The sequence below is a fragment of the Eptesicus fuscus genome, chromosome 19 (genome assembly GCF_027574615.1).
Source record: "Eptesicus fuscus isolate TK198812 chromosome 19, DD_ASM_mEF_20220401, whole genome shotgun sequence".
Classification (NCBI taxonomy): Eukaryota; Metazoa; Chordata; class Mammalia; order Chiroptera; family Vespertilionidae; genus Eptesicus; species Eptesicus fuscus.
In genome coordinates this window covers 1,918,555-1,945,744 of record NC_072491.1, presented here as the reverse complement: position 1 = coordinate 1,945,744, position 27,190 = coordinate 1,918,555, and the positions used below count along the sequence as shown (strand labels likewise).

Here is a 27,190-nt window from a genome sequence, read left to right as displayed (position 1 = left end):
AGAGGCCCCTGGGCACACCGGGATCTCCATGACCCGGAGGCAGGAGGCCTGGCACCACGCCTGGCATCCTCAGCTGTGAAATGTGTGGTTCAAGCCGGGGGGGGGGGGCGGTCAACAGGGCTGGGGAGGCCAAAGGCAATGGGGCCGTGAGAATGGAGAGTGAGCCCGGCCGGCGTGGCTCAGGGGTCATGGTTCGGTTCCCGATCAGGGCAATGCCCGGGTTGCGGGCTCCATCCCCAGTGGGGGGCGTGCAGGAGGCAGCCGCTCAGTGATTCTCTCCACCAGGTCCCTGGCTCCTGGGTGACGGTGGCATCGGTGGCGTCGGAAGCCCTGCTTCCCAACACGGCTCACGGGTGGGGTCAGCTGGTGTCGCGTGACGGGCAGGTCCTGAGTCGGCAGGTCTGGGGCCTGGGACTCTGCATCTAAGGAGCTCCCCGGACCTCCCGCCACGGAGGAAGGGGCCTGAGAGAAGTGGGCACAGAGCTGGGCGTCCTGTCAGCACCTCAGGCCACAGATGAGAAACTGAGGCACAGACAGGCGGTCCCCCGCAGCCCTGGGCTCAGCATCGGAGGAGAAGGGAGGCGCCCGGCCACCCACCCGTGCCCGCGGGGGAGAGCCGGCCGCGGCCTCCCTCCGGCTGCAGGAGGCGTTTGCAAATGGGACGGGCCTCGCCCCCTCTCGGAGCCGCAGCCCTTTCATTAAGGCGGCCGCCCCGCCGCCTGCGGGTGAGGAATGGCCCCGGGGCCGGAGGGCGGCCCTGCATCTGTCTCGCCAGCAGCTCGGTGTCCCAGAGCTGTTCGCACCGGAGCTGTTCGCGCCGGGCAGGGGCAGCCGGACCGCGGGCCGCCGTCCTGCAGGGGGAGCGGACTGGCCACCGCACGGCCGGCTCTCCTCCAGGACCGGCTCCGCACGCCCAGCCCCCCCCCCGCCCCCCCAGGAACCGAGGTGCGGCTGCTGCAGGAGAGGCCCCAGTTCCTCCGGGGACTCCCAATGCCGGCCTCGGGGAGGCCCCGGCCCAGGTGCCCAGGGACCGGCCTGGGGGGAGAACTGGGCTTCGCCCACGGGAAGGTCGCCGTCCCCTCTGACTCAGTTTCCCCGTCACGTGAGAACGAGGCTGGTCCTGCTGCTGGGGCGGCGGAGGGCTCCCGGGGCCACCTGGCAAAGCTCAGGAACCCCGGCCAGCAGCGCCCGGTGCGCAGAAACCGCTGCGTCGGCACCAAACCGACAGGCCGCCATCGGCGACGGACCGTCCTCCTCAGAGCCCGGGGCTGGCGGGAAATGGCCTCACAGGTCAAGTGCGTGCAGCAGGCCCTCAGCACCGGCAGCGGGGCCCTGGCCGGTGTGGCTCAGTGGATAGAGTGTCGGCCTGTGGACCGAAGGGTCCCGGGTTCCATTCGGGTCAAGGGCACATGCCTCGGTTGAGGCCTGGGGCCCTGGTCAGGGCTCGTGCAGGAGGCAGCCCATCGATGCGTTTCTCTCACACCGATGTTTCTCTCTGTGTCTCTCTCTCCCTCTCTCTAAAGATCAATGGGAAACATCCTCGGGGGAGGATGAGCCACAGCTGCAGTGGAACCGAACCCCCTCCCCACTCGTCCCCCCAGGCACTGCTGTCCCCCCAGAGGCCTGCAGGAGTCTGACCAGCGTGTGGCAGGAGAGCCTGTCCCAGCGCCGCCCTGGGGACGGAGGGGACAGCGGGGGGCCCTGCACTGGCCTGACGTGGGGCTCAGGGCCTCACAGCGTCATCTGACTGAGTCACGTTGCCCGGTGAGCCTCAGTTTCCTCCTCTGTCACAGGCAGAGGACCCCACCGCCTCTCCACGCCCGGGGACCCTGTGTGTGAGGCACGCAGCCGGGGCCGAGCACCCGAGTCCACACGGTGGGCCTCTCCCCCGCCAGCCCGGGCCCCCCGCCTCCTGCAGAAGCCCTGCCTGGTGAGGTGCCGGCACTCACCCCCCAAGCCCAGGGTTCCCCGAGGTGCGGCACCGGGGCGTTCAGGGGGTTCCCTGGGGGACCGGTCAGCATGCAGATTCTGGGCCCGGCCCTGACGCTCAGGGTCAGAACCTGGAGCGGGCCTGGCGTGTGCGTGACAGCCACCAAACGGGTGGGGGGCGGAGCCGCGGCCCCGACTGGAGCTGGGCTCTGGGTCCGGCACCCGTTTCGGCGCCTGGTGGGAGGGGGGACCTGGGCAGGTCCCCTGGGGTTTGGGCGGCCCACAGGGCCCCTGGCGGCAAAGCCCCGCTGATTCCCGGTCTCCTACAGCCACACAGGGAGGACCCATGCCGGCCCCGAGCGCGCCCTCCACAGGGTGAGTCCCTGCACCCTCGGCGCCCACGGCCGCCCTGTCCGCCGGAGCATCTCCGTGGGGAAGCGCACGCTCCTTATCGCCGTCCTTACTCTCCGAACAGACCAGTCCCGCACCCACACCGCCTCCTCCCCGGCTCGGCGCGTGACCTTGGCGAGTCACCTAACCTTCCAGACCAAAGCCTGAACCTCAGAGACGGACACTCCGCCCACCGCCTCCTCCCCGCCTCTCCTGGGCCTCCACCACTTCCCTCGTCCACCTTCTGCTCCTCAGACGCTCCGGGTTACGGCCTGCTCGTCGTGGGAGCAGCGCCTGCCCCTGGGGAGAGGCCGGAGACACCCACCTGCACCCCAGCCCAGAGGCGGCCCCAGCCCGTGCCACCCTCTCCCAAAACCGCCCCGGGCCCCAGCGAGCTCACGGACGCCATCCATAGCCATCTGTTCTCCACCTAAAAGGACACGTTCAGGCCGTGGCAGTGCCCACACGGACCCTCCACACTCGTCATCCTTAATTCTTCATCCGCTTCAAGGAGACGGGCCATCATTTCTTCAGCTAAGCCGGCCAGCAGGGACCCGGGGGTATCCGGGGGTCTCCATCGGTGATCAAGACCCAGAAAAGCCGAAACCGGTTTGGCTCAGTGGATAGAGCGTCGGCCTGTGGACTGAAGGGTCCCAGGTTCGATTCCGGTCAAGGGCATGTACCTTGGTTGCGGGCACATCCCCAGTGGGGGCTGTGCAGGAGGCAGCTGGTCGATGTTTCTCTCTCATCGATGTTTCTATCTCTCTATTCCTCTCCCTTCCTCTCTGTAAAAAATCAATAAAATATATAAAAAAAAAAAAAAGACCCAGAAAAAGCCGGAAACCAACGCAGCGCCAGACCTGGGTCTGCACCCTGAGAGACGCCAAAGCGACCGGGACCCTTCGCCGTTCCCTCTGGGCGGGCGGGCCGTCCAACGGAACCTTCCTCCCGCAGCTGCTGGGGGCCCTGCACCCCGTCTTCCCGGAGCAGGCCGTGCTCAGAGAGGTCACACAGCCCGGGAGTGGCGACCCTGAGACTCCGATGCTCATCGCCGCGACCCCGCCGCCCCGGCTGCCCTCACGCTGGGGAGACGCAGGTGGCGGCCGGGTGGAGTCCTCCAGGCGGGCGAGGGGCTGGCCGTGCTGGGGCGGGAGCAGTCTCCGTTCTCCCTGCTGCTCGGTCCCCTCCGTCCGCACCGCAGACCCCACCCCCTCTCCTGGACCCCCCCTCCATGTGCTTCCGCGTCACAGCACTCCCCGACGGGCAGCCCGCGGTGGGCACAGCGAGGGGCGGCCCCAGGACCCCTCTCCGCAGAAGCCCGGGCAGCAGCAGGCCGTGTCCCAACCGGCTTTCAAATTCTGGAAGGGACGAGAGCAGGCCCTGCCCCGTGAAGGGTCTGCTCAGGGGAGAGCGCCACGTGTCAGGCAGAGCGGGACGCGGGACGTCTCCGCTGGTCCTGCTCACGCTCCCTGACCCCGGCGCCGGGTCGCCTCCCCGGCCAGCAGCCCAGGACCGGGCTGTGGACCCGCAGCCCCGCCGCGGGGACGGGCAGAGGCGGCCCCTGGAGAGCCGTCCCGTGGCCGGTCCTCGCCGACCTCCCTCGGCGGCTCAGTGAGAACACACCCCCGGGGCCTTGGCCGGAAACAGAGGCAATTCTTTTAACCCGCAGCTGCCGCGGCGGCACTGCCCGCGGAGCAGGGGACGCCGCCACGAACCTCAGGCAGAAAAGCGGGGGATGGGGCCTTGGGAAGGTCTGCCCGGCCCCCGGGAGTCAAGGACACACACACACACACACACACACACACACACACACACGCACATGCACACACACGCACACACATATACGCACGCACATACACATGCGCACACACACGCGCGCACACACACACGGCTGTGCACATGACCAGGGCGCACTGAGCGGCCCCCCATCACTTCTGGCTGGCCCTGACCCCCCACACGAGCAGGAAGTGATGGCGAAGGGGGACGTGCACACAGCCTGCCAGAGCACTGTGCACCCCAATACACACACACGGGTCCCCGTAACGAAGTCGGGGAGAACTACTGGCTCAATGCGTTTAAGCAAAACTCTGTCCAACAACACGCTGACCACTGAGCGAACCCGGCAGAGACTCCCCCGACCACACATGACAAGGAACACGGACTTCACGGAATCCGTCCAGGAGAGCGGCTAAGCACACACACGTGCAGCAGCAGCAAGAGCATCAGACCCTGGGGCGGGTGGGGGGGTGAGTTTGATGTCCAGAGCTGCCATGTTATAGCATCTCAAACATCTAGTTTTCAACAGGAAAGTCTAAGACACAAACACACAGGAAAGTATGGCCCCAAAAGCAGTCAACGGACGCTGCCCCTCAGAAAGCCAGCAATTCGTAGAGATCCTATATCAGCGGTTATAAATACCAGTAAATAAATACGGCCCAAGAATAAAGAGGGAAAGGGAAGCATCAAATAGTATCAGTGAAGAGACAGAAACCATTCCTAGTAAAACAGAAATTCGGGAGCGTGGAGGTACAATAACTGGAATGAAAAACCCAAGACGAGGCTGAACAGCAAGTTGGAACTCACAGAAGAAAGAATCATGGAGCATAAAGAGCCTAATTCAGACTCCCCCGTCTGAGGAGCAGAAAGAAAAAATAATTTAAAAAAAAAAGTGCGCAGAGCCTCCAAGACCTGTGAGACTCTCACCAAAGGTCAACCATGTATTTCCTTGGCGCTCTAGGAGAGGACAGAAGAAGGCAGAAAGTATTTCTAAGGAAAGAAGGGCCAACATCTTCCAAAACGTGATGAAAAAGAAGCTTAACACATTCCACGTAGGATGAACACAGAGAGATCCACACCTGGACACGCCCGAGTTAAGCTACGGACGTCAACCGCAAAGACAGAACCCTGAGAGCAGCAGGAGGCGATAGCCCGTCCGTATCAGCGCCCTCCAGAGGGCGACAGCCGGCCTCTCCAATGGAGCCACGGAGGCCCTCGGTGGACACGTTCAAAGTGCACCTTCCTCTCTGAAAATGTATTTAAACAAGAAAAGAGCGGCCCTGACCGGTGTGGCTCAGTGGATAGAGCGTCGGCCTGCGGACTGAAGGGTCCCAGGTTCGGTTCCGGTCAAGGGCACGTACCTTGGTTGCGGGCACATCCCCAGTGGGGGGCGTGCAGGAGGCAGCTGGTCGATGTTTCTCTCTCACCGACGTTTCTAGCTCTCTGTCTCTCTCCCTTCCTCCCTGTAAGAAATTGATAAAATATATTTAAAAGAGTGGTCACCTGAACCCGCTGGGCACGGTGAGCCGGCCGCGTGCACCTGGGCACCTCCCTCCCGGCCCCTCGGCTGTCCCAGGGGCTCGGGGTTCAATCCCCAGCCCGGCCTGCTGCCTGTCGCCTGCCTCCGGCGCAGGGATGGACGGATGAATAGATAAGGGAAGTCCTCCTGGTGAACACAGGGACTTCCTCTGATACGGGGCGGTGGGGGGGGGTGGGGGAACCCCGGGGTTTCCCGAGGGCAGGAGCCCCATGCGGGCGGGAGCTGGAGGCTGATGGAGTGGTTATTTCCTCTGCCCTCCGAGTCGGGGAAGTCGGGCCCGAAGAGCTCTCAGGAGGGAGTGCCGCGCGGTGATGATCGCTCTTTCCCGGGCCCATAAACACACGCCGCTGCGCAGCCCAACGTGACGGGCGAGCTCCGGGCTCGGCAGGCCCTGGGAGCCACAGCCGCAGCGCCGGGCGGGCTCCGTCCCGCCTTCTCTCCTGGGTGGGATCAGGGCCTCGGCGGCCGGGGTGACAAAGCCGAGGTCACGGGGCGCCTGTGCGGAGGACCATGTGCTGTGTCACCTGTGGGCCGTCTGGGGCCCCCTCCGCCCCACCGCACACGGGTCCGTCCTCCATGCTTCGTGGACGCGGAGGGGAGGGGCGCAGAGCTGGCTGCCTGGCCCCGCCCGGTCCTGGGGGCCTGGCCCACCCCGCTGTGCCGTGTCTGTGCATGAAATGGTGAGGAACAAGGACAAAAGCCACCAGCCAGTCCGCCTCTGACTCCCAGCAGGTTCCCACGGGCCAGTGGCCAGCAGCGCTCCGTAAGCGCCTTCCTCTGAGAGCGCGGCGTGCGGTGGCCAGGGGGCCGGTGTGTCAGCATAACGCACACGCACGTGGCTCTACCTGCGCCTCACGGGAAAGCACCTCCGTGTCTGAGCTCTCCGTGCCGTGTTTGCTTCGAGGCCCATGGAGCCCCCGCACCCAGAGCCCCGCCTGACCTAGTCGTCCCCGTCCCCCCCCCGGCAGACCCTCCTCCCAATTTCAGGCCGGTCCTCTGGGCCCACGCTCAGAACGGCCCACGGACACCCCTCCTCCTGCTCTCTCCAGACATTTCCGGGGCAGCTGAGGCCCCCGGGAATGTGAGCCCCTGGGGGCAGGGCCATCCCACCCATCCTGACGCCAAGATCCACTACACGCAAACACCTCGCCCAGACACTCACAACGCGGTCAGACGGCCGGAGGGAACCCCCTCCACACCCACGAACGGCTGTGTGCACGCGGCAGTGCGATGGGCTCACGGGGTCCGGGCTGCCGCACCGGAGGCCCCGGGGCCCTGCCCGCTCGGCTCCGCTCGGCCAGGAACCCCCTCCCGAGAACTCTGCTCCGCACAGCAAGGCCTCGCCGGCCCCACCTCCCCACACCCGCGCCTCGGAGCAGGAGGGCCACAGCTCACCCCCAGCTCAGCTCCTTCCCTGAGGGACGTGGAGGCCCAGAGTGGGCAGGTGCTCACAGGATGGGTGGGTGGATGGGCAGATGGATGGATGACAGGTGAGTGGATGAATATGAAGAGGTGAGGGGATGGGCAGGTGAGTAAATGGATGGATGGATGGATGGATGCATGGATGCATGGATAAGGGGATGGATGGATGAGGGATGGATGGATGGATGCATGGATGGATGGATGGATGGATGGATAAGGGGATGGATGGATGGGTGGGTGGATGGATGGATAAGGGGATGGATAAGGGGAAGGATGGATGGACGGATGAATGGATAAGGGGATGGATAAGGGGATGGATGGATGGATAAGTGTTTGGGGAAGGCGGGTTGGTGAGTGGAAAGGTGGACCCATGGGCAAATGGCAGAGCTGGAAACACCATTCTGGTGTGTCAGGATCTGAGCCCCCTGCTTTCTTACTGCTCCCCCGCCCCCCTCACCCCCCAGCCCCCGCCTTCGCTCAGTCCGCCTGGGAACACGCTGACAGTGACAAGTGACGAGCTGGGCTGCAGACCGTGTGGCCTCGGTCGTCAGGAAGTCGACAGTCCATCTCACAGCGAATGCTGCCTCCCCCTCCCATCCCCGCAGCGCAGCCCTCGCGGGTCCAGGAGCAGAGGCAGGGCCGCCACCTCCCGTAATCACGAGGAGCAAACAAAACAAAACAAAGCAAAACAAAGCCTCCTTCCCAAAATAGCCTCCAGCCACCCAGACACACTGCTGGCTGGCTCCCTGGCTCCCTCACTAACCCTGACCAGGCAGATTTTCTAGAACCCGGGGCGGGGGCGGGGGCGGGGGGAGGGGCAGGAGAGGCGGTGACTCCCGGGGAGAGGATGACGGGGCGGGGTCACCTCAGCGGGGAGGCAGGGAACTGACAGGTGCCCAGCTGTGCTGGGGGCTTCGCAATCACCAACCCCAAGACCTCCCTGCAAGGAAGGTGTCGTCATCCCCCGCTTCCCATCCGAGTAAACTGAGGCCCAGCGAGGGGAAGGCCCGGTTAAGGCCCCACAAGCCTGCTCCTCCCACACCCCTGGCCTCCTCCTCCAGGCCTCTGCCACCCAGAGTTGGAGCGGAAAAAGCAGACGTGGCGGGCCGGCCCAGAGCAGTCAGGGAAGGCTTCCTGGGGGAGGAGGCAGGTTCCTGAGAGGATCCCACCTACGGCCAGTGAGAGACAGGGCACTAGCGCCACCGGGAGCCCTCGGAGCCTCAGCTTCCTCATCTGCGTAATGGGAACAAGAATGCTGGGAGGGACCCGGGGGGTCAGACAGAGCGAGGGAGGGGCAACAGGGCGGCCTCTGCGGGCGCTGAGCCAAGGCTCAGGCAGGGACACTCAGGGGGCTCAAGGCACCTCGGTGCCACCTGCTCCTGGCACAGCTCGGGGGGGTCAGTGAGCCAGGGCTGGGGCAGACACTGACCCGGGCAGGTGAACGAACCAGCTGGTGCCAGACCTGAGCCGAGTGGCAGCTGCGGCTCCTCCGGCCCCGGCCCGGCCTCTGAGGCACCGGAAGGAAACCAAAAGCAGCCCCTGAGCAGGGAGCAGCCCTGCCTTCTCCGCCCCCTCGGCGCCCCCTCGGCACCCCGTTGTGCAGGCCCAGCCCGCACTTCCCACCCTGGGCCTCCGCCTCGCTGTTCCCCGGCCCGCAGCACCCTTCCCCGCTCTGCTGGGCACACGCCCTCCCCTCCCCTCCCCTCCCCTCCCCTCCCCTCCCCTCAGGCAGGGCGGCCGGTGGGAGGAGCAGACGGGGGAGCAGGCGCTGGACCCTCTGAGCCTTGTCCGATGGCCCCTCCTCCGGGAAGCCCCCCCACACCTGGAAATGACGGATAACTTCCTCCTTTAGGCCGAGCTTCGGAGGGACCAAACCCGCCCAGCACCGCCCGCTGCCCGAAGCTTCCTGAAGGACCGCCATTGCCCCAGACCCCCCTCCGAGGGTTCCCACACTGCCTGGTGCGGCCCCTCGTGCCCCCATCCCCGGCCCCCCGATCTCTCCTACACATCCTGCCCAGCCCTGCTCACCCCCACCCCACGCCAGGACCCCCTCCCCCTCCACGGGCCCAGCCCCTCTCCCACCTCCACCCACTGTGCTCCCCTCTGTCAGCCACCGCTTCCCGCAGCCCCCCGGCCTGGGATCCGTTCTGCCCACCCCTCCCCCCTCCACATGCTGCACCTGCTGTGCCCTCCAGTGGGAGCTGCCCTCTCCAGCGGGCGGCCCTCCCCGGGCCTCCACCCAACGCCGCTGCCTCCAGGGAGCCCGCCCTGTCCCGGGGCGCCGGGCGGCCCTGAGCGGCAGGAGGCCAGGTGGTGCCGGAGCCGGGATGGAACATCCGGTGCTCCTCACGGGCTGTGTGGCCTCGGGCAGGTTGCTGAGCCTCTCTGAGTGGAACCTCTCACGGGCCTGACCAGGAAACAGGACCCACAAGGGATGCCACTGAGCCCCGGCCCACAGGCGGGACAGCTGGGGACGCGGAGGGGGGCACAGACGCCTCCATGCGGCCGGGGCAGGCGCGGGGGCAGCCAGCGGGCGGGGCCGGGGCCCTGGGACTGCCCCAGGCGCTGTGCCCCGGACCCAGGCAGCTGCCAGGACGCCACAGGGAGGGGGGGGTGCACCCTCGCGTGCCCTGCCCTGAGCTTCTGCAGCTGCCTCCCTGGGCTAACCCCCCACACCTGAGTCCAGAGCCCGGGGTGGGGGTGGGGAGGGGCGAATGGGCCCGAGAGCTCAGCCCCGCCCCGCCTGCCGGTGCCGGTGCCGGTGGGCCGCCCAGGCCCGTCCAGGAGCCCCGCGGGCACCAAGGCCTGTGTCCGCGCGGAGGGGTGCCCTGCCCTGCAGGGGTGCAGGGGTGCAGGGCTCCGGCTGCCTCTCCCGCAGCCCCGTCCCAGAAGCCCACCGCGCCAGGCTGGGGGTACAGCGCCCCGGCTCTCACGGGTCCTCCCGGGAGGGAAGCGACAGGGAGCTGGTGGCACGGGCTGCGGCTTCCTATCGGTTTAGGGCCTCGGCTGCCTCAAGTCAAGGTCGTGGCACGAAACACAAGTCCACTCGGGCGCGTCTTTGAAGACGGAGCAGAGAGGCAAGGGGAGGCTGAGGGCACCAGCTGGCCAGGGAGCCCGGGGGGAGCATGGGGCGGGGCCCTGCGGGCTGGAGAGCCAGGGCGGCCCGGCGAGGGGCGCGGGGAGGGGCCGGCACGGGGACGGGGCGCAGACACCCAGAGCGTGACACTGAGACGGGAGGGCAGAGAAGGGCCTGTCTCCAGGTGGCCAGACCTTCCTGGGAGCCGGCCCAGCGCTTCCCTCTAGACCAGTGGTTCTCAACCTTCCTAACGCCGCGGCCCTCTAACACAGTTCCTCATGTTGTGGTGACCCCCAACCATAAAACTATTTCCGTTGCTACTTCATAACTGTCATTTTGCTACTGTTAATGAATCGTCATGTAAATATCTGTGTTTTCCGATGGTCTTAGGCTCTACAGCAGCGGTTCTCAACCTGTGAGTGGCCAGGAGTTCCCGGCGGGAGTACCGTGTGCAAGGCCCTGAGGCGCGGGGGCCACGGAGCCTCTCGAGTTCCCAGACACGAAGGAGGCCCGGCTGTCAGGGGGCCTGGCCCGGGGTCCCCCACGGGTTAGGGCAGCGCCAGGCTGGAGCCTGGACCTGAGAGACCCAAGCCCGGCTGCCCGGGTCTTGCTTGGGAATGAGGCCCTGACCTCAGTGCCCACAGGGGGCGCCCAAGAGCTGAGCCTGAGGCGGCCGAGCCATCCCCTCCCTCCAGCCCTCCCTGGGGAGCCCGCCCGGCCCCGCTGCCCTGGCAACCACCTTGGGGCAGCCTGCTGGCCGATGGGGGCGGGGCAGGTGGACTCAGCACCTGGAGGTGTTCAGGAGTGGCCACCGCGGCCCTGGGCGGACGGCCTGGTCCCGCCAGCGCCTGCCCGGCCGGCCGCACTCATGGGTCGCCGTCCGCTCCCTGGGGGCCGGCTCATGGCCTCCTCCCTCACGCCCGCCCTGCTGCGGGGAGGGCAGGAGGTGGCCGCGGAGGTGGGCAGGGAGGCCAGGTGCCACGCACCCGCTCAGCGACTGGGCTCACCACAGCCCTAACCCCCCCCCCGGACTGCTTCCTCCTGGCACCGCCCCCCCCCCCCGCACCTTAAGCTCAGGTGTCCAAGAGGGACCCCGCAGCCCCCAGACCAGGGCAGGAGGACAGAGACGTGGGCTCGGTCCCCATCCTCTCTGGGCCTCGAAACGTGCCTCCCAACCGCTCCCCGAGGCAGCCAGAAACGCACCTGAACCCCCACTCGGCCCAGCAATGCCCACGGCACCCACAGCCCTCATCCTGGACACTGGGCACGGCAGCACCCGAGGCCAGGCTGGCACGGGGCAGGCAGCATGGGTCACCTCCCGACTCTCCATGCCTCTGAGCCACGGGCAGCGAGGCCTGGGGCCTTCGGAGCCCCCGACCTGTCCACAGGACCCCCACACCTGCTTCTCCCGCTTTCTCCTGTTTGGGGAACGGCTGGGCCGACCATCAGTGCCACCCCGCACCCCGCTTTCCCTCCTTAGTGACAGTGACCAGGGCCCCCAGACCCGCCACGTTCCTCAGGTTTGGGGACCTCCGACCCACCCCAGTGACCACCCCATTTTTGTGGCAATGCCCCCAATGGCCCAGTGGGGCCCCTATTCCCTCTCCTCCCTGAACAGCAGCAGACCTGGGGGGCACTGGAGGTGACTGAAGGGACGCAGGACTCCCCTGGCCCATCCCCCGCCCCGTCACTCCCTTTAGAAACCCACCTCAGACACTGGGGCGGGCGCAGAGGGGAGCGAGGCACCGAGGTCAGGGCCGCCGGCATGTAAGCCAGGTCCAGGTGAGCCGGTCCCGGGGGCGGGGCTGTGCCTGGGGCTGCAGAGGGTTCAGACCCAGTTCCCAAGGTCAAAGCCGGCCTGGCAGAGGCCACAGGCGGGCACCCGACACCCTGCGGGTCCAGCGCTGTGAGAGCCCACCCGCCCCCCAGGAGAGCGTGCAGGGTGAGCCCTCCTCCCCGCTGCGGACACGGGAAGGCTGAGGCTCGGGCGGTACGTCTCTGGCTCCCGGTCACGTGTGCGACTGCCCTGTAAGCAAAGAGGCTTGGCAGCTTCGGGGGAGGGGACCCCGCACCGGGCAGAGCACCCCCATATCGCCGCTCGCTCGCGAGGCCCCCCCCCCCAGGTGCAGGGGCCTGGCTGTCCTTTCTGACGCAGGGCCGGAGGGCCGGAGGCCGGAGCGGGCGCAGGAGCCTCTGTGACGCGGACTGTGCTGGAGGGGTGTGTCCTGAGGGGACGCGGACGCGGGTGCGAGGAATGCGGGCGAGGGCTGCGCTGACACATTCCTTCAGCACCAAAGCCCGGGAGCCGGCGGCACCGCCCAGCAGAGCGCAGGTGAGCTTAGTAAGACCCCACGGCCCGGCCGGGGGCTCCGTGGTGCGCGCTGACCTATACACCGGGAGGTCACGGTTCGATTCCGGTCGGGGCACAGGCCGGGGTTGTGGGCTGGACCCCCAGTGCGGGGCACGCAGGAGGCAGTGATCCGTGATTCCTCTCAGCACTGATGTTTCTATATTTCCCTCTCCCTTCCTCTCTGACATCAATAAAAACACATTTAAAGAGAAATAAATAAGGTCCCTCCGCACCGGTGGGCCGTGGAGCCCCCATGGTGGCGGGCGCCCACCTGGGGCCTCTGACAGGCCGGCTTTGACCTTGGGAGCTGGGTCTTACTCCCGGGCGGCCCCACGCACAGCCCGGCCACGGGACCCGGCACCATAACTCCGCCTGGCAAGTAGCTTCCTGACACACTGCGGCTCACACCACAGGCTCAGGTGCCTCTCGCAGGAACCGGGTTTGGGTGAGATAAGTAAATAAGACAAGCAGCAGACGCCGTGTGCGCGCGTGTGCACATGTGTGCGCGTGTGTGTGCGTGTGTGTGTGTGTGTGTGTGTGAGTGTAAGGAACAGTGTGGACCCGTGTCATCTGGAGTCTAAGAACCGGGGATCCTGGGAAGTGGGAGGTCAGGACATTTTTCTTTACCTGCATTTCCTCCTCTTACAGTGACTGTGTGTTGGTGTGATTCACATGTTTTGTTTTTTCAACGTAGAAACATCACAGGGGGTCAAATGCAGACCGTCTGACCTCCCACCTCCAGCCCTGGGACGTATGACCGCCCTGGGGACCCCCCATCCCAGAGCAGGGACCGGCCAGAGCTGGCCCTGACCACTGCCTGCAGCCGTCCGCCCTCACCAGGTCTGCCCCAATGAACGAGCGAGGAGAAGGCTTACCAGTGACGGTGACTGCCGGCCGCTCCCGGAGCCCAGGCTGCAAAGCCGGCCCATCCTCAGGGGACGCCCGGGCTCCCGGCTGCCTGGCCCCAGCGCCTCCCTCCCTCCCGTGCCCCCCAGGGGACGCACTCCCTGAGCCCCTCGCGCTCTGTGCCCCGGGGACAGGAGGCTCGGCCACGTCCTCACGGGCGCTCTGTGCCCCGGGGACAGGAGGCTCGGCCGCGTCCTCACGGCGGGAGCAATCCCCTCTCTCAGGGTCACGCTTTCTTCGCGGCGCCCAGGCAGGTACCAGGGAGCAGCGAGGCGCACCTGGCCAGGCGGGGTGTGCGAGGCAGAGGGCGAGGCCGCTGTGAAACGCATAAACGCACAGTTCTCGCTCCCACAGGTGAGGGCAGGGCCGGGAGCCTGCATCCGGCGGCACCAGGAGCCCATGCCCGCAGCAGCACCCACCGGCACCCGCCTCTGCCCCCTCCGCTCACTGAGGTCCAGGGGCCTGGGGGGTGCCCCAGGTTTCTCATCGTCCCAGAGGGCGCAGGCCCCGCCTGCTCACGTCACCCCGCCGGCCAGAGGCAGAGGCTGGGGGAGGGACATTGTGCCTATCAGCCAGGCTGGCAGCCCCCCTTTTGGAGGGTCCCCACAAGTCCCCCGTCACTAATCACACAGAGACGTCTGGGCCACGCCACAGCCAGCACCACCACCACCACGCCCTCCGGCTGGTCAAACTCGGCGCAAATCCGCTCGCCCGGGAAAGTGGGAAATCAACAGCCAACGTCAGGTATTAAAAACCACGCTCCACGCGGCCTCAGAATAGGTCCCAATGCGCAATCCCCATGGCAACGGCCCTCCCCGGAGGACCCCTCCCCGGAGCAGGGAATGGAGGGGCGGGGCAGGGTGGGCCCAGGCTCTCGGACCCGGACCGGCCACCATGGGGGCAGAGCAGACCCACCCTGGTTCCAGCCCCAGGACGCCCGGCAGCAGTGAGGATGCTGGGAGCGCCACGGGTCTCCGAAGCGGACGTGACCCGAGGGCTGGGGAGCTGGGACCCGGCGGCCGGCTCCAGGGCGGTCACCAACTCGGCAGGGCCTTTCCCGGCACCGCTGGGGCCAGGCTACAGCTCCCTCTGCCCAAAGGGAGGAGAATCCAGAACCTTCCGTGGTGCCCAGGTGGTGGGGAAATCCCGCCTCGAGGGGTGGGGCGCTGGCAACCTGAACCGGTGGCCTGGACGCGCCCTGCGCAGAGGTCGGAGACCAGTGCTCGGCCCCACCACGGAGCATCCTGTCCCTGCCCGGCAGTCGCGTGGGCTCGGGGTGAGCCACCTGGGCGGGCCCAGCCCCGGGGGGAGGAAGGGCCCCTCAGACGCAGCTCCGGGGCCCCGGAACCCGGTCAGGCCTGCGGGGGCCCTGGGTTTGGAGGAAAAGCGGCCACGTGGGCAGCCCCCGCGTGAGCGGGCAGATGAGGGTGCGGGGACCCCCAGGCCCACACGGCGGGACTGCCCTCCCACGGCCATGCCCTCCGCTGCTGCCAACACCTGCTGCTCTGAGCGGTGGGCAGCTGTGTTTCGAGCATTTGCTTTTCAGAAAGACCTGGAGAACCTTCCAGAACAATGACACACAGCTCCCGGGGAGGCCGTTCCACTCGGTCCAGGTTCCGCAAACATCCTCCCGGGCCCTGCGCCCCAGCAGCCTGACACCTGGCAGAGAGCGAGAGGCGGGCCCTGCAGGGAGGGCTGGGGGGAGGGCTGGGCTCGGGGAGGGGCGGGCAGCCCGGGCGGCAGGTGCTGAGCTGGGGGGCTGGGCTGCAGGACACAGGACGGGCACCGGCCGACCGGTCAGGTGACGGTCTGCGGGGAGCAGGGTGCCTGTGGCCTGGGCTGCAGGCTGCTGGGAGCCGTGATGGCTTCGGAGCAGGGCAGTGACGCGACCCAATGACGGCCCCTGGGCAGCGGGCGCACATCAGCAGGGGCCTGGGGATCCCTGGGAAACAGGCGTGGGGCGGCGGCGAGGGGTATCGGGGGTGCTGCCTAAGGCAATGGCCCCGCCAGCCCTTTACAAACAAATGCTCAGGTCACCCCCGGAGGAAGCCAATGGGAGCGGCTCCCGTGTGCCCAGGAAGAGCACCTGCAGGAAAGACCCGGAGCGTTTCCCACGGCCGGTGGGGGAGGGCTGCAGGGGCCGCGGGCTGGGCATGGGTCCCCCTAAAGCACAGAGTCGGCCACGCCCTCCCGATGGAAGGAGAGGGAACGGCACGGAGCACTGAGCAGCCTCGGGCCCGGGCGGGCGCTGCTGGCCCAGGAGGAGCCGCTTAAGGAGGGGAGGTCACTGGGCCAGCGTCAGCCTCTCCCCACGCAGGGGCAGGGCGGAGAGCGGGGCGGAGAGCGGGGCGGAGAGCAGGCGGAGAGCGGGGCGGAGAGCAGGGGTCGGGGAGGAGAAAGCAGCGGAGAGATCGGGCCCGCTGGCAGCTCCCTCCTGGCTGGGAGCATCCCCTTTCCAGCCCCATCTTCTCGGACCCTTCCCACGGGGCTCCTGGGACCCCGAGGCCGGTGGCCTGTGCCTTCCGCCGCAGGTCCACGGTGTGTCCATCGCCGGCCACTGGAGACCTCAGGGCCAGCTTCATCCGTGAGATTGCTCCCCACGTGGGCGACAAAGGGCAGACAGGAAGCGGGGTCTGCCCAGGACATGTGGGACCTGCTGTGGCTGAGGGCTGTCCCTGCCACAGGGTGCGAGCCAGCAGAGTCTGCGGGTCCCTGAACAAGCTCCCAGGAGGTCCCTCAGACCCGGGGTCTAGGCTCCAGGTGCCCTAGGCCTCCAGGCAGGCGAGAGATGGGGCGGGCAGCCACACCCCCTTCTCTGTCGTCTTCCTATGATTGGCCTAAGCGTGGCCATGTGACCCACCGACCAATGAGTGAGAAGCGGAAGTTACTGGGTGGGACTTCCGGAAACTCTGTTGGCAGGGCAATCTCAGCTGGCATAGCCCTCCTGACCTTTGCCCCATCTTTCCTCCTGCCTGGAACGGCGATGTGACCAACACCAGCAAACACGCCAACACAGGACGGAGGGCAACGCTGGGAGCCACAGGCACCGGGGCCCCAGATGGCCCTGGACATGGCACCCCAAGACCAGCTCCAGCACTCCCTGCACCTCCCTGGGGGACCCCAGGTCAGCCACACTCCGGGGGGCCCCACCCGTGCTCCTGACACCACACGTGCCTCGGCGAATCCTCGAGGAAGGCATGCGCTCCCGTCCGTGCAAATTCATCGCCCAACACTTCCGGTGACCGCGGCGAGAGCACCCGACCTGCTCGCTTTTCGTCCTTCCTCCCAGGGAGCGCCCAGCAAAGACGCACTCCGCCACGGCCACCCTGAGGGTGAACCCACGGGACTCGGCGCACGGACAGCCCTGCCCTGGGGCCGGGGCTTCACACCTGATTTCCATGACTTTGGTTTTACTGTCTCAACGTCTCCCTGGAAGAGAGAGGGCAGAAACGAGCTGAAGACACAAACACCTGTGAACAAATGCCGAGAAGAGAAAGGAGGCACAGAAACAGCACCGGGGGGGAGAACATAGGCCAACGAGGAGCAAACACGACCGAGAAGCGTGTTCTGTGAGAGCGCTCACCTCCCCGAGAAGCAGTGACACGCACGGCCCGTGGGCATCTTGCCACAGAGCTTCACGCTCACGAGACGGAAGCGGTCCGCCTCCGAGGAGGAACGCAGACCCACGCGACCAAGCACAGACACCAGCGGGCCTCCCTCCGAGGTCAGGCAGGAAGGGCATTCTGATCGGGTCATCACAAAGCAGGGCCGAGGGGAGGGGCGTGCAGAGCCGGGCAGCCACGCGGCGTGAGTGAGGCGACCTACGGTAATGACGACGGGGACGGCAGCGACCTGAACGGAGAACAGGCCCCACTGAAGGCACAGGCATTCACTAAGTCACGATCATGTACACCCTCTGTGTATACACGCTGTGCCCAGCCTGTGTGCAGGGTCACTTAGCCAGCGTCACCTGTGTTCAGCCCTTGAAAGGGACTCGCGGAACGTCGTAAGCGAGTTGGATGTAATAGACGGTGTAGAACTCATGCGCGTTTATGTGTGTACTTTACCTCGGCAGCACTGCATGCTACCTGTTGAAAAGCCCAATTAAGAAAGAAGTTTAAAAGAAGCACAGTAACTTCATATACCCCCAAACGTGCTGAAGGAGGCGGGGTCACCCACAGTCCACAAACGGGGACACCAAGGTCGACAGAACCTGCCTTGCAAAAGACAGGAAACGGGCAATAGCCACAGTTTCCAAAGTGGCAGCATTCCCGCACAGAAAAGCCCTCCCCCTCGGAAGTCCTCTCTTCACCAGCCCCGGGGGTGGGGGGAGGGGGATGGCAGGCGTGCCACCACTGTCCCTTCTGCACCCATGGCAGACATGACCAATCAATCACACACAGCACTCTTCTGCATCACCATGGCAGACATGACCAATCAATCCCCGTCCCGCATTTCAGTGGCCACAGCCCATTGGCTGGACCAGACTGACCAGGTGAAACCACTCCATCCCTGGAGCGAGACCGAGACCGAGACCCAGGGGCTCCCATCCCTCCTGGTTCTGCGTGTCTATCACTGTAGCCACGAGCCCCATGGATGCGCCATGTCTGAGATGAGGCACCAGCCTTCCAACCCTGATTGTAAGAAAACCCTGATTGCTGAAAGAGTAAGAACATCAGAAACGTCCCAACATGCTGAGAGTTGCTCAAGTTAAAAAAAATAAATAAAAACAGCCCGGCCAGTGTGGCTCAGTGGTTGAGCGTCGAACTATGAACCAGGAGGTCACAGTTCGATTCCTGGTCAGTCAGGGCGCATGCCTGGGTTGCAGGCTCCCGTGTCGGGTGCACAGGAGGCAGCTGATCAATGATTCCCTGTCATCACTGATGTTTCTATCTCTCTCTCCCTCTCCCTTCCTCTCTGACGTCAATAAAAATATACTTATTTAAAAAAAAAAAACAGCAACATCTATACACACAGAAGTTCAATAAAGGAGTTCAACGATCTGTTCCTGGCAAGAGTGGGGAGGGATTCTTTAAAATCACGATAAATCGCGGGATTGTTAATAGATAGCAGTATGTTCCTCTGGTGGATGTACGCTGTTAAAGTACATTTCCCCGCGGCCTGCAGACACAGTAGGTGATGTTTGCTGTCCACGTGAAGAGAAAAGGGTTCTGCGATGGTGGGAATAGCACCCCAGACCCCGTGGGGCCCTACCAATACCTGTGTCCACGCCCTCCTCCCCGTAGAACCACCTGCCCCATGTGCCAGACTCCCTTGCTGCTAGGGTTGGTCATGAGACACAGTCCGGCCAATGAGATGTGAGCAGTCCTTGGAGGGGCTGCCCGGCAAGCTCTTGGACGGAGCAGGCTCAGCGGGCCGGGCCTCTGTCTGCTGTTCTCCCCCCTCTCCTGTCGGGAAGGATGCAGAGGCGATGCCGGAGGCACAGCAGCCACCCTGGCACCGAGAGGCGGCGTCCTGAGGACGAAAGCCAAGCTGATCCGGCTGAGCCGAGAGAGGAGCCCGAGTCTCCGCAGGGACTGGGGAGCCGCCTGTCAGCCCAGCTGCCTGCCCCAGAATTCCTAACGAGGAAGAGGAAGCGGATGTTGGGTCGGGTCGCTGTTAATTGGTTCTCGGCCGCCGGCGGCCGAGCACAGTCCCGAACAGATTCGCTCTGAGGAGCCGAGGAACGCGGGGCACACGTGGGAGGGGAACGTGAGCGTGAAGCGCGCAGCCTTTGCTGCTGTGGCCGTGGGCGCACCCGAGTCCTGCGGACTTTTGTCCCCTCTTCCCCCGTCATTCCCGCCCCGGCTCCGCGTCCCTCCTTTCCAGCGATGGGGGGGGGGGGGGGGGGGTAGCTTGTGGACCAACACACACTGGCCTCTGCTCGCCGGGCTCCCTGCGCCCGAACGCGGTCCCGAGTGGGTGTTGGACCGATTTGCCAGCCGCCGGGGTTCCTCACACTCGGGTGCCGTTGCCCCAGAAACAGCTTCCAGGCCAGTGGACTGGGCATCAGGACGGGACTCGGCCAACGTTCTCCCCGCCCACAGCACCCGGGGCCGGGCCCTGTCCCGGGGCCCCAACATACTGGGGTGGGAAGCCGGCAGCCCAGCAGTCACTCCCCACAGAGTCCAGGACACGCAGCTCGACGCGGGCACAGCTGCGGGCAGGGTGCTTCCTGCGGATGCCCGGGGAGTCCCGCAGCCGGCCCGAGTGGGCACCACGCGCCCCAGGCTCCGTGCCCCCAGCACCATCTCCCAGAGCCTCTGCTTCGGGAGCCAAGTGTCACCCCCAGTTCTCCCCAGCTCACTGAGCTTGTCCCGCCCACCTGAGCCGCTCCCCCCAATCCAGCTGAGCGAACTGGCCCCAATCCACCTGAGCGAACTCCCCCCAATCCACCTGAGCGAACTCCCCCCAATCCACCTGAGCGACCTCCCCCCAATCCACCTGAGCGAAGTCCCCCCCAATCCACCTGAGCGAACTCCCCCCAATCCACCTGGGCGAACTCCCCCCAATCCACCTGAGCAAACTCCCCCCAATCCACCTGAGCGAACTCCCCCCAATCCACCTGAGCGAACTCCCCCCAATCCACCTGAGCGAACTCCCCCCAATCCACCTGAGCGACCTCCCCCCAATCCACCTGAGCGAACTCCCCTCAATCCACCTGAGCGAACTCCCCCCAATCCACCTGAGCGAACTCCCCCCAATCCACCTGAGCGAACTCCCCCCAATCCACCTGAGCGAACTCCCCCCAATCCACCTGGGCGAACTCCCCTCAATCCACCTGAGCGAACTCCCCCCAATCCACCTGAGCGAACTCCCCTCAATCCACCTGAGCGAACTGGCCAGCATCACCTCACCAGCGGCTGCCCAGGCATCGCGCGGCCTGGCAGACCCAGGACCCGAGGACCCCAGGGCGGAGCAGGGCTGGGGAAGCCGAGGCAGCAGGCTGTGCTCAGCCCCGGAACCCCGCTTCCCGGCCGGAGGCCCAGGTCTGCTCACCAAGTCCCCAGCCGGGCCTGTGCTCACAGCGCTCCTGAGTGTTCCCACCCGCCGCAGACTTTCCCATCAGCCACCAGCCCTGCTCCCTGCGCCCCCACACCTGGTTCTGTTTTGTGCCCGAGACCAACTCCAGGCCTGCACCCGGCCCCCCACCATCTGAGCCCAGGCCCCTGCCCGGGAGCCACGTGAATTAAGCACTCGGGACGGGACGCAGCGAGGGGGCTGCCCAGAGAGGGGGGCCCCACCGGCACGCACAGGGGTACAGACGGGAGCCGAGGTGGGCTCCTCCTGCAGGGCCAGGCCGACTGGGGGGCACACCCACAGGCCAGCACCCCCAGGGGAGGCTGGAGGCTTACGGAGCAGAGGATGATGGGAAGGAACTCGGGGGGCTGGGCCGTCTCCAACCTCCAAAACACGTTCCCGAGAGGAGGTGCGCCCCTCCCTGCAGCCCACAGTCCGAGGACCCTAACGGACAGGATGGTGCCGGCCCAAACCTTCCCACGCAGACGTCCGCGATGGGCCAGGCAGACAGGGGCCCTCACACACCCTACGGAACGGCACCAGCCCCGCCCCCGGCCGGCCCGGAGGGGGCCACTGTGCAGAGGGGAGACCCCACCCTATTCTCATCCCAGAATTCCTCTGCCCGGGGGCCCTCCTTTCCCAGGCCACCCCCCGGGGTCCCTCCGCCTGTGCCCCTGGCCAGGCGAGGCCCCGGAGGACAGGTCCCAGGGTGCCGCCTGTCGGTCTTGATGCCCAAACCTGTCACCCCGGGGCCACCTCAACACCCCTCCCCACCGCAGGCTCACCCACATCAGTGTGCTGAGCGACCCCGCTCCCAGGCCCGGCCCCCCACTTCCAGCTTCTAAATGGAGACCCTCTGCCTCCTCGTCAGGTGACCACCAGAGAGCCCAGCCGCCTTTAAGAGAAGACCCCCCCACACACACCTTCCCACACGGCAGCCCCCCCAGACCAGAGCCTCACACAACACCCTCCATGTCCATCCACACCCACCCCGATCCGTGCGGGGAGTGAGTCCCTGCCTCCAGGGACAGGCAAGAGGCTCTGCTGGGGGTCCTGGGCTGCTGCTTGGTGTGCGTGCTGGTGACAAGGTTTGTGCTCAAGGCCCCGGCCAATGCACCGGCGAGACGGGACCATTCAGTTCGTGAAACTGTTTCAGACGAAACGTGGTTGGGATCTGCTGACCACAGGCAGGAAGGAGACGAGGCCAGAGCGCCGTGGAGACGCCCTGAAGGCGCGAGGGCTGAGGTGGTCCTGGAGCTCCGCGCCCCTCCCGGCACCTGCGCCCCCTCCCGGCACCTGTGCCTGCACCCCTCCCGGCACCTGCACCCCCTCCCGGCACCTGCACCCCCTCCCAGCATGAGCTGGGAAGGAGCTAAAGCCGCTGAATGAGGGGATGAATGAGCCTGGGAACACAGGGCCCAGGGGTGCTCAGAGAGGGAGGGGTGAGCGAGTGAGTGGGTGCCTGGCTGGCGAAGGGTGGGTGTGAGCCGTGAGACTGAAAGCGGCGTTCAAGGCCCGCTGCCTCTTCTGCACCCCGGTCTCCCCAGCTGTAAAGTGGGGCAGCACCCTCCAGCCTCGGGGCAGAGTGCGTGCCAGGGTGTGGAGTGTGCCACCCGGCAGATGCAGCGAGGAGGGACCCAGTCTGGTATCCACACGCTGGGCCTGAGGGAGGCAGGGGGGCGGGGTGGGGGGGAGCTGTCCAGGGCCCAGGAGGAAGCCAGGAAGACTCGGGAGGGCAGGGCCCACTCTGCAGGCAGCAGGGGAGGGGTTAACGGCTTAGCTGTTCCTGCTCCTCATGCTGGACAGCACCGAGCTCAGCGCTTGGGTTTCCACTTCCCTCCCGAAGGCCAGGCCTTATCTTGTCATCTAGACGGTCCCCAGAGCAAAGCACAGGCCAGGCCGCGGCCCGGGGAGGCGCAAACACGCTGGGAAAGCTGCACCGAGGGCCCGGGACGTGGCGAGAGCCCTCACCCCAACGCTCTGCTCGGGGCTCTGCGTGCGAACGAGATAAGGGAGGCGTCTGGAGAGTCTGGATTCGAGCAGGCGCGCACGGGATCCGGAGACAGCGGGGCCCAGGGCCTCGTCTCGGCCAGGCTGCCCCCGGCGGTCCCCTCGGCTCCTGCAGCAGCGCCCCCCACCCCGTGGCCAGATGGGCCCAGAGGACCTGGGAATCACACCCCAGATGTAAGTCTCCTGCTCCCCCCTCCCCTCCGCCCCTCACAAGGGCAGGTTGTAACTCGCCTCCTGGCCCCGCCAGGCGAGACCTGAATTCTAAGCGGGTTTCTTCTCCCGTGACCCTGAGGGGTCACCACTTCGGTCCCGTGCTACATTGGAAAAAGGGGTGTCGTGGAGACCCCGGCCCTGCTGTCAGGAGTGGCTGCTGGTGGTGGAACCCCATTTTGGCCTCAAGCGCCTCCTGCAAGGAAGTTACAAGTTTGCCAGGCTCCCTAGTGCCCCCGCCTGCAGCCCAGACAGGAAGTCGTCAAGCTCTTGGCAGCCCGGCAGCCAGCACTCCGCATCCACCACCTCCATCACCTCTACCTCCACCATCACCATCACCTCTGCCTCCATCACCATCACCTCCACCATCACCTCTACCTCCACCATCACCATCACCTCCACCATCACCTCTGCCTCCATCACCACCATCACCACCACCTCCATCACCTCTACCTCCACCATCACCTCTACCTCCACCATCACCATCACCTCCACCATCACCTCTACCTCCACCATCACCATCACCTCCACCATCACCTCTGCCTCCATCACCACCATCACCATCACCTCTGCCTCCACCACCACCACCACCATCACCACCACCTCCATCACCTCTACCTCCACCATCACCATCACCTCCACCATCACTTCTGCCTCCATCACCACCATCACCACCACCACAACTTCTGCCTCCATCACCATTACCACCATCACCTCTGCCTCCACCATCACCTCCATCACCTCTGCCTCCATCACCACCATTACCATCACCATCACCTCTGCCTCCATCACCACCGTCATCACCAACAGCCTGGGGGTTGGGGAGAGCTTCCAACCGTCCTGCCGATCAGACAAGCACGACAGGCTTTCCATCTGTAACTCGGTGGAGAGTCCCACAGGTCTAGGCTCCCCACGTGCAGAATCAGCAGCATGATCTCGGGGACGTGGCTACCAGTGGCACCGACATCAAAGCAGCCTTGGGAGGAGGCGGCAGGGCTGGGCTGGTGGCGGGGCGGGAGCCGCCTTCGGGCCCTGGACCTCTGAGCGTCCTCCTTAGGCGTGCCCAGGGCTCCCGCGAGATTCAGCGTCTGTCCCTCCAAAGCCTTTCTCGAAGGCGCGGCCACAGATCCGACGAGAAGCCGTCATTATAAACGTGTTTAAGATCCATTTCCCAGAGCAAGCCATTAGCTGCCTCCGAGAAGCGGGCTCCTTAGTGGAGCGAGTGCCCGGTTCCTGCCCCACCTCGAGGGAGAGCTGAGTGGGAGCTCACTCCCCACGCCCAGGGCGGCGGAACCTGATCACTCAGCCCCTGTTGGACAGGAGAGGACGCTGGGAGGCCGGCTTGGGGCTGGGTTTTGTTCTAGGCCTGGAGCACCTTCATTTGCATTTATATTAAAAAAAGAAGAAAACAAACAGAATTAGCTAGAAAGGTGCTTTGTTTCCTGTAAATTCGAGGGCTCCACTAAGCAGCTTCCTGGGGCAGAGCGCAGGACAGGCAGGCCTGGGCAGGGGGCCGGTGCGCACCTACTAAGCGCTCCCGTCGTTGGTGTCGGCAGGTACCGGGGCTCCCCCAGCCCTTCAGAGTCAACCTGGCAGGTGGCCACTGAGCAATGCCCCTCCCTCCTACGGGTGGGGAAACTGAGGCTGGGAAACGCCCCGTGTGGCTGGACTCGGGCTCCAAGCTCGGTGTCTCCCCGCCCAGGGCAGCTGAGCGAGGGCCGTCTTCTTCCGGACCTCACGGATTATTCCGACCTTTCTCTCCGGCAAAGCAGCTGACCGCTCAGTAACGGCAGAGAGAAGAATCGCCCTGGGGCGTGCCCGCAGCCCCGGCTACGATAACACCTCGGCGGGGCCGCCCTCTCCCGATGGATTCTCTTGTCAGACTCAATGAGCACGCCCCTCGCAAACTGTACCTAACAGCTTCTTTTCTCAGGCAAACCAACATCTCCAGGTTGGATTTCCACGCCAACCCTCTCCCAGGGGAGTCAGCTCCTGGGACCGGCCCAGCGTGGCGTGTCCCTGAGAGCGGCCAGACGTCCCTGTCCTGGGTGGGGATCACTCAAGACCAGGGGAGGGGGGCTTCCCCGCCCCGGGGGTCATTTAGGGGCATCTGTCTTGCTCTCTGGCCTCCAGCTCACAGGCCCTGACCCCCAGGGCCCTGCCTGCGCGTGCGTGTTCCGGCCACAGCTCACCGTGGAAGTTTACAGACGGAAAGGGCCGTCATGACGACGACCGGCCGGCCCGGGGAGCACGCGGCCGGCGAGGGAGGCTCCCCGGGCTCCGGCCTCGGCCAGAGGGGTGGCGGACGCGGAGCAAAGCTGGTTATGGAGACGACAGAAGGACAACTTCCTTCCAACGCCACGAGACGCTGCCGCCATGAATTAAACATTTCTGACAAGATGACTCTGAAAAGTGTTTGCAGCCGAGAAGGGAAGGCAGGCCGAGCGGGACTTCCTGTTGCATATGGCACAGCGAGCCGCTCCGCCAGCACCAGAGCTCCCCAGACGGCAAATGCCGAGGGGACAGCAGAGGGGGGGCTCTTCCCCGGGGCGGGACAGACAGGCCTGGAGGGGGACGGGAAAGAGACCCCCAGGCCAGCGCGGTGGCTCTGACAGGGCGAGGAGAGGGTGTGTGTGGAGGGCAGGGTGCCGGCTGGGACCAGCTGCGGGTCAGACGCCACCTCCTCGGGCCGGGCGGGCACCCACAAACCTGGGAGGACGGGACCTGCTTGAGCTCCCAAAGGTGCCTCTCGAAGTGTAACGTCTGCAAGTTCTCGAAGCCCAGGCCTCGGCGTGCTGCCCGGCACCCGCCCGAGAACGCTGGGTGCACAGCACCTAGTGGGGGCCAGGGGGGCCCCCAGGGCCTACCAAAGGGCTCCCCCCAGACTGGGGCCAACTTCTCCGGTTTGCAGGCAATACCCAGCCTGGTCGTGCCCGCAGCCCTGGGGTGGGCAGGCCAGGACCGCCCCTCCTCCTTGTTCCCAGCACAGTTCACCCGCTGCCAACCCCTCGCCAATCACCAGACACAAACTCTCTCCCCCCGGCCTGGCACGACCCGCCGCAGGATTCGAAGAAGAGGCGCCAGCAGGGAGGAGGCTGAAACCTGGGCTCCTCCGAGGCTGGCTGGCGAGGGTCAGCGCCTCCCACGCCCCAGGAGCCTCCCCGGCCACCTGAGTCTCTCCGCGCGGAGGGCAGGCCCGCCGCCCTCCCCACCGCGGGGAGGTAGTAAGTGTGGGGCTGGGAGCCGCGGTGGGTGGGTGTCTGCCGGGCTTATTCTTAGCCTCCACTCGCTGCGCAGAGCGGCGCCTCCGCCCTCCCGGATCCCGCACGCTCGGGGCTCACACGCCGGGGAGAGCCGGCTGGGGTCCTCCAGGAACCAGGCGCCCGGGAGGAGGGGGCTCGCGAGGGGAGCGGGAGGGGCGCTGCGGGAGGAGCCCCGGCCACAGGCTCCCCACACCCAGCCCCGCGCCGCGCGCTCGGCCGCCTCCCCGGCTCCTCCGGGCGGCGCAGGGAGCCGGGCGCCCAGCCCTTACCGATGGTGGTGATGACCGTGATGGCAAAGTAGAAGGAGCCGGCGAATTTCCACTGGACGCCGGCGCGGTGCGGCTCGGACTGCAGGATGACCAGCTCCAGCTGCCGGTAGTCCTCGCCGCTGATGTTGTACTTCCCCCGGATGCGCGTCTCCTCCGCCTTGAGTTTCTCCTCCTCGCGCATCTCGTGGTCCGACTCCAGGGCGTCGAAGACGGCGGCGCCCACCAGCAGGTAGGTGAAGGTGCAGACGATGAGGGACAGGGTCCGCACGTTCTGCCTCTTCATGGCCGCCAGCAGGGAGCCGGCGCGGGGGGCATGTCCCGCAGGCTCGCAGCCGCGCGCGTCCCACTGCAGCGCCCGGCGGCCGCCGCCGCCTCCGCCGCCGCCGCCGCCTCCAAGTTGTAAGCGGCGGCGGCAGCAGCAGCAGCAGCAGCAGCGGGGAGGCGGGGGGCGGGGAGGCTGGGGGTGCCCCCCTCCGCCGGGGCCGCCACAGCCGCCGCCACCGCGAGGCGGCCGGCGGGGCAGGGGCGGCGCGGGCCCGGGCTCGGGCGAGAAGGCGGACAGGCACAGGAGGCTGCTGGAGCGCCGCGGCCAGGCGCCCGGGAGCCCCGACACCCTGCGCCAGACCCGGCCGAAGCAGCCCGCCCCACTGCGCAGGGCCATGCACGGCGGCGCCTCCGGGCACCGCGCGGCCCTCCGCTCCCCGCCCCCCGCTCCCGCCGGAAAAGCAGGGGCAGGAGCGGGAGCGCGGCCCGAAGGCGGCCTCCGGGGCCTGCGCCCCTCGGGGTCCGGCTCCCGGGCGGCGGCGCCCCGCTAGGAGCCCACAGGTTTGCGCGCGCCCGGCGGGACCTCCTCCTCCGGTTACCTCTCCGCGGCCCCCCTCGAGGGGGGTGTGGAAAAGTTTGCGAAGTGCCGGCGTCTCCGGAGTCCCCGGTCGGCGGGGAAGGGGCCGGGCAGGTGCAGCGGGCGGGGCAGCCCGAGGCCCCAAGGTCCGAGCGCCCAGGGCCCACCCGAGCGCGCAGGGACGGGGA

At 66.4% G+C, this 27,190-nt stretch overlaps 1 protein-coding gene across 1 annotated transcript in view; it reads right to left on the bottom strand.

The window, feature by feature from the left end:
• The window catches only part of KCNK9 (potassium two pore domain channel subfamily K member 9), a 34,034-nt gene extending 7,590 nt beyond the window's left edge, over window positions 1-26,444 (bottom strand). The window contains exon 1 of the mRNA XM_008156615.3: window positions 26,162-26,444. Coding sequence (XP_008154837.1) covers window positions 26,162-26,444 — 283 coding nt within the window. The remainder of the gene's footprint in view (window positions 1-26,161) is intronic.
• Between the last annotated feature and the right edge of the window lie 746 nt (window positions 26,445-27,190).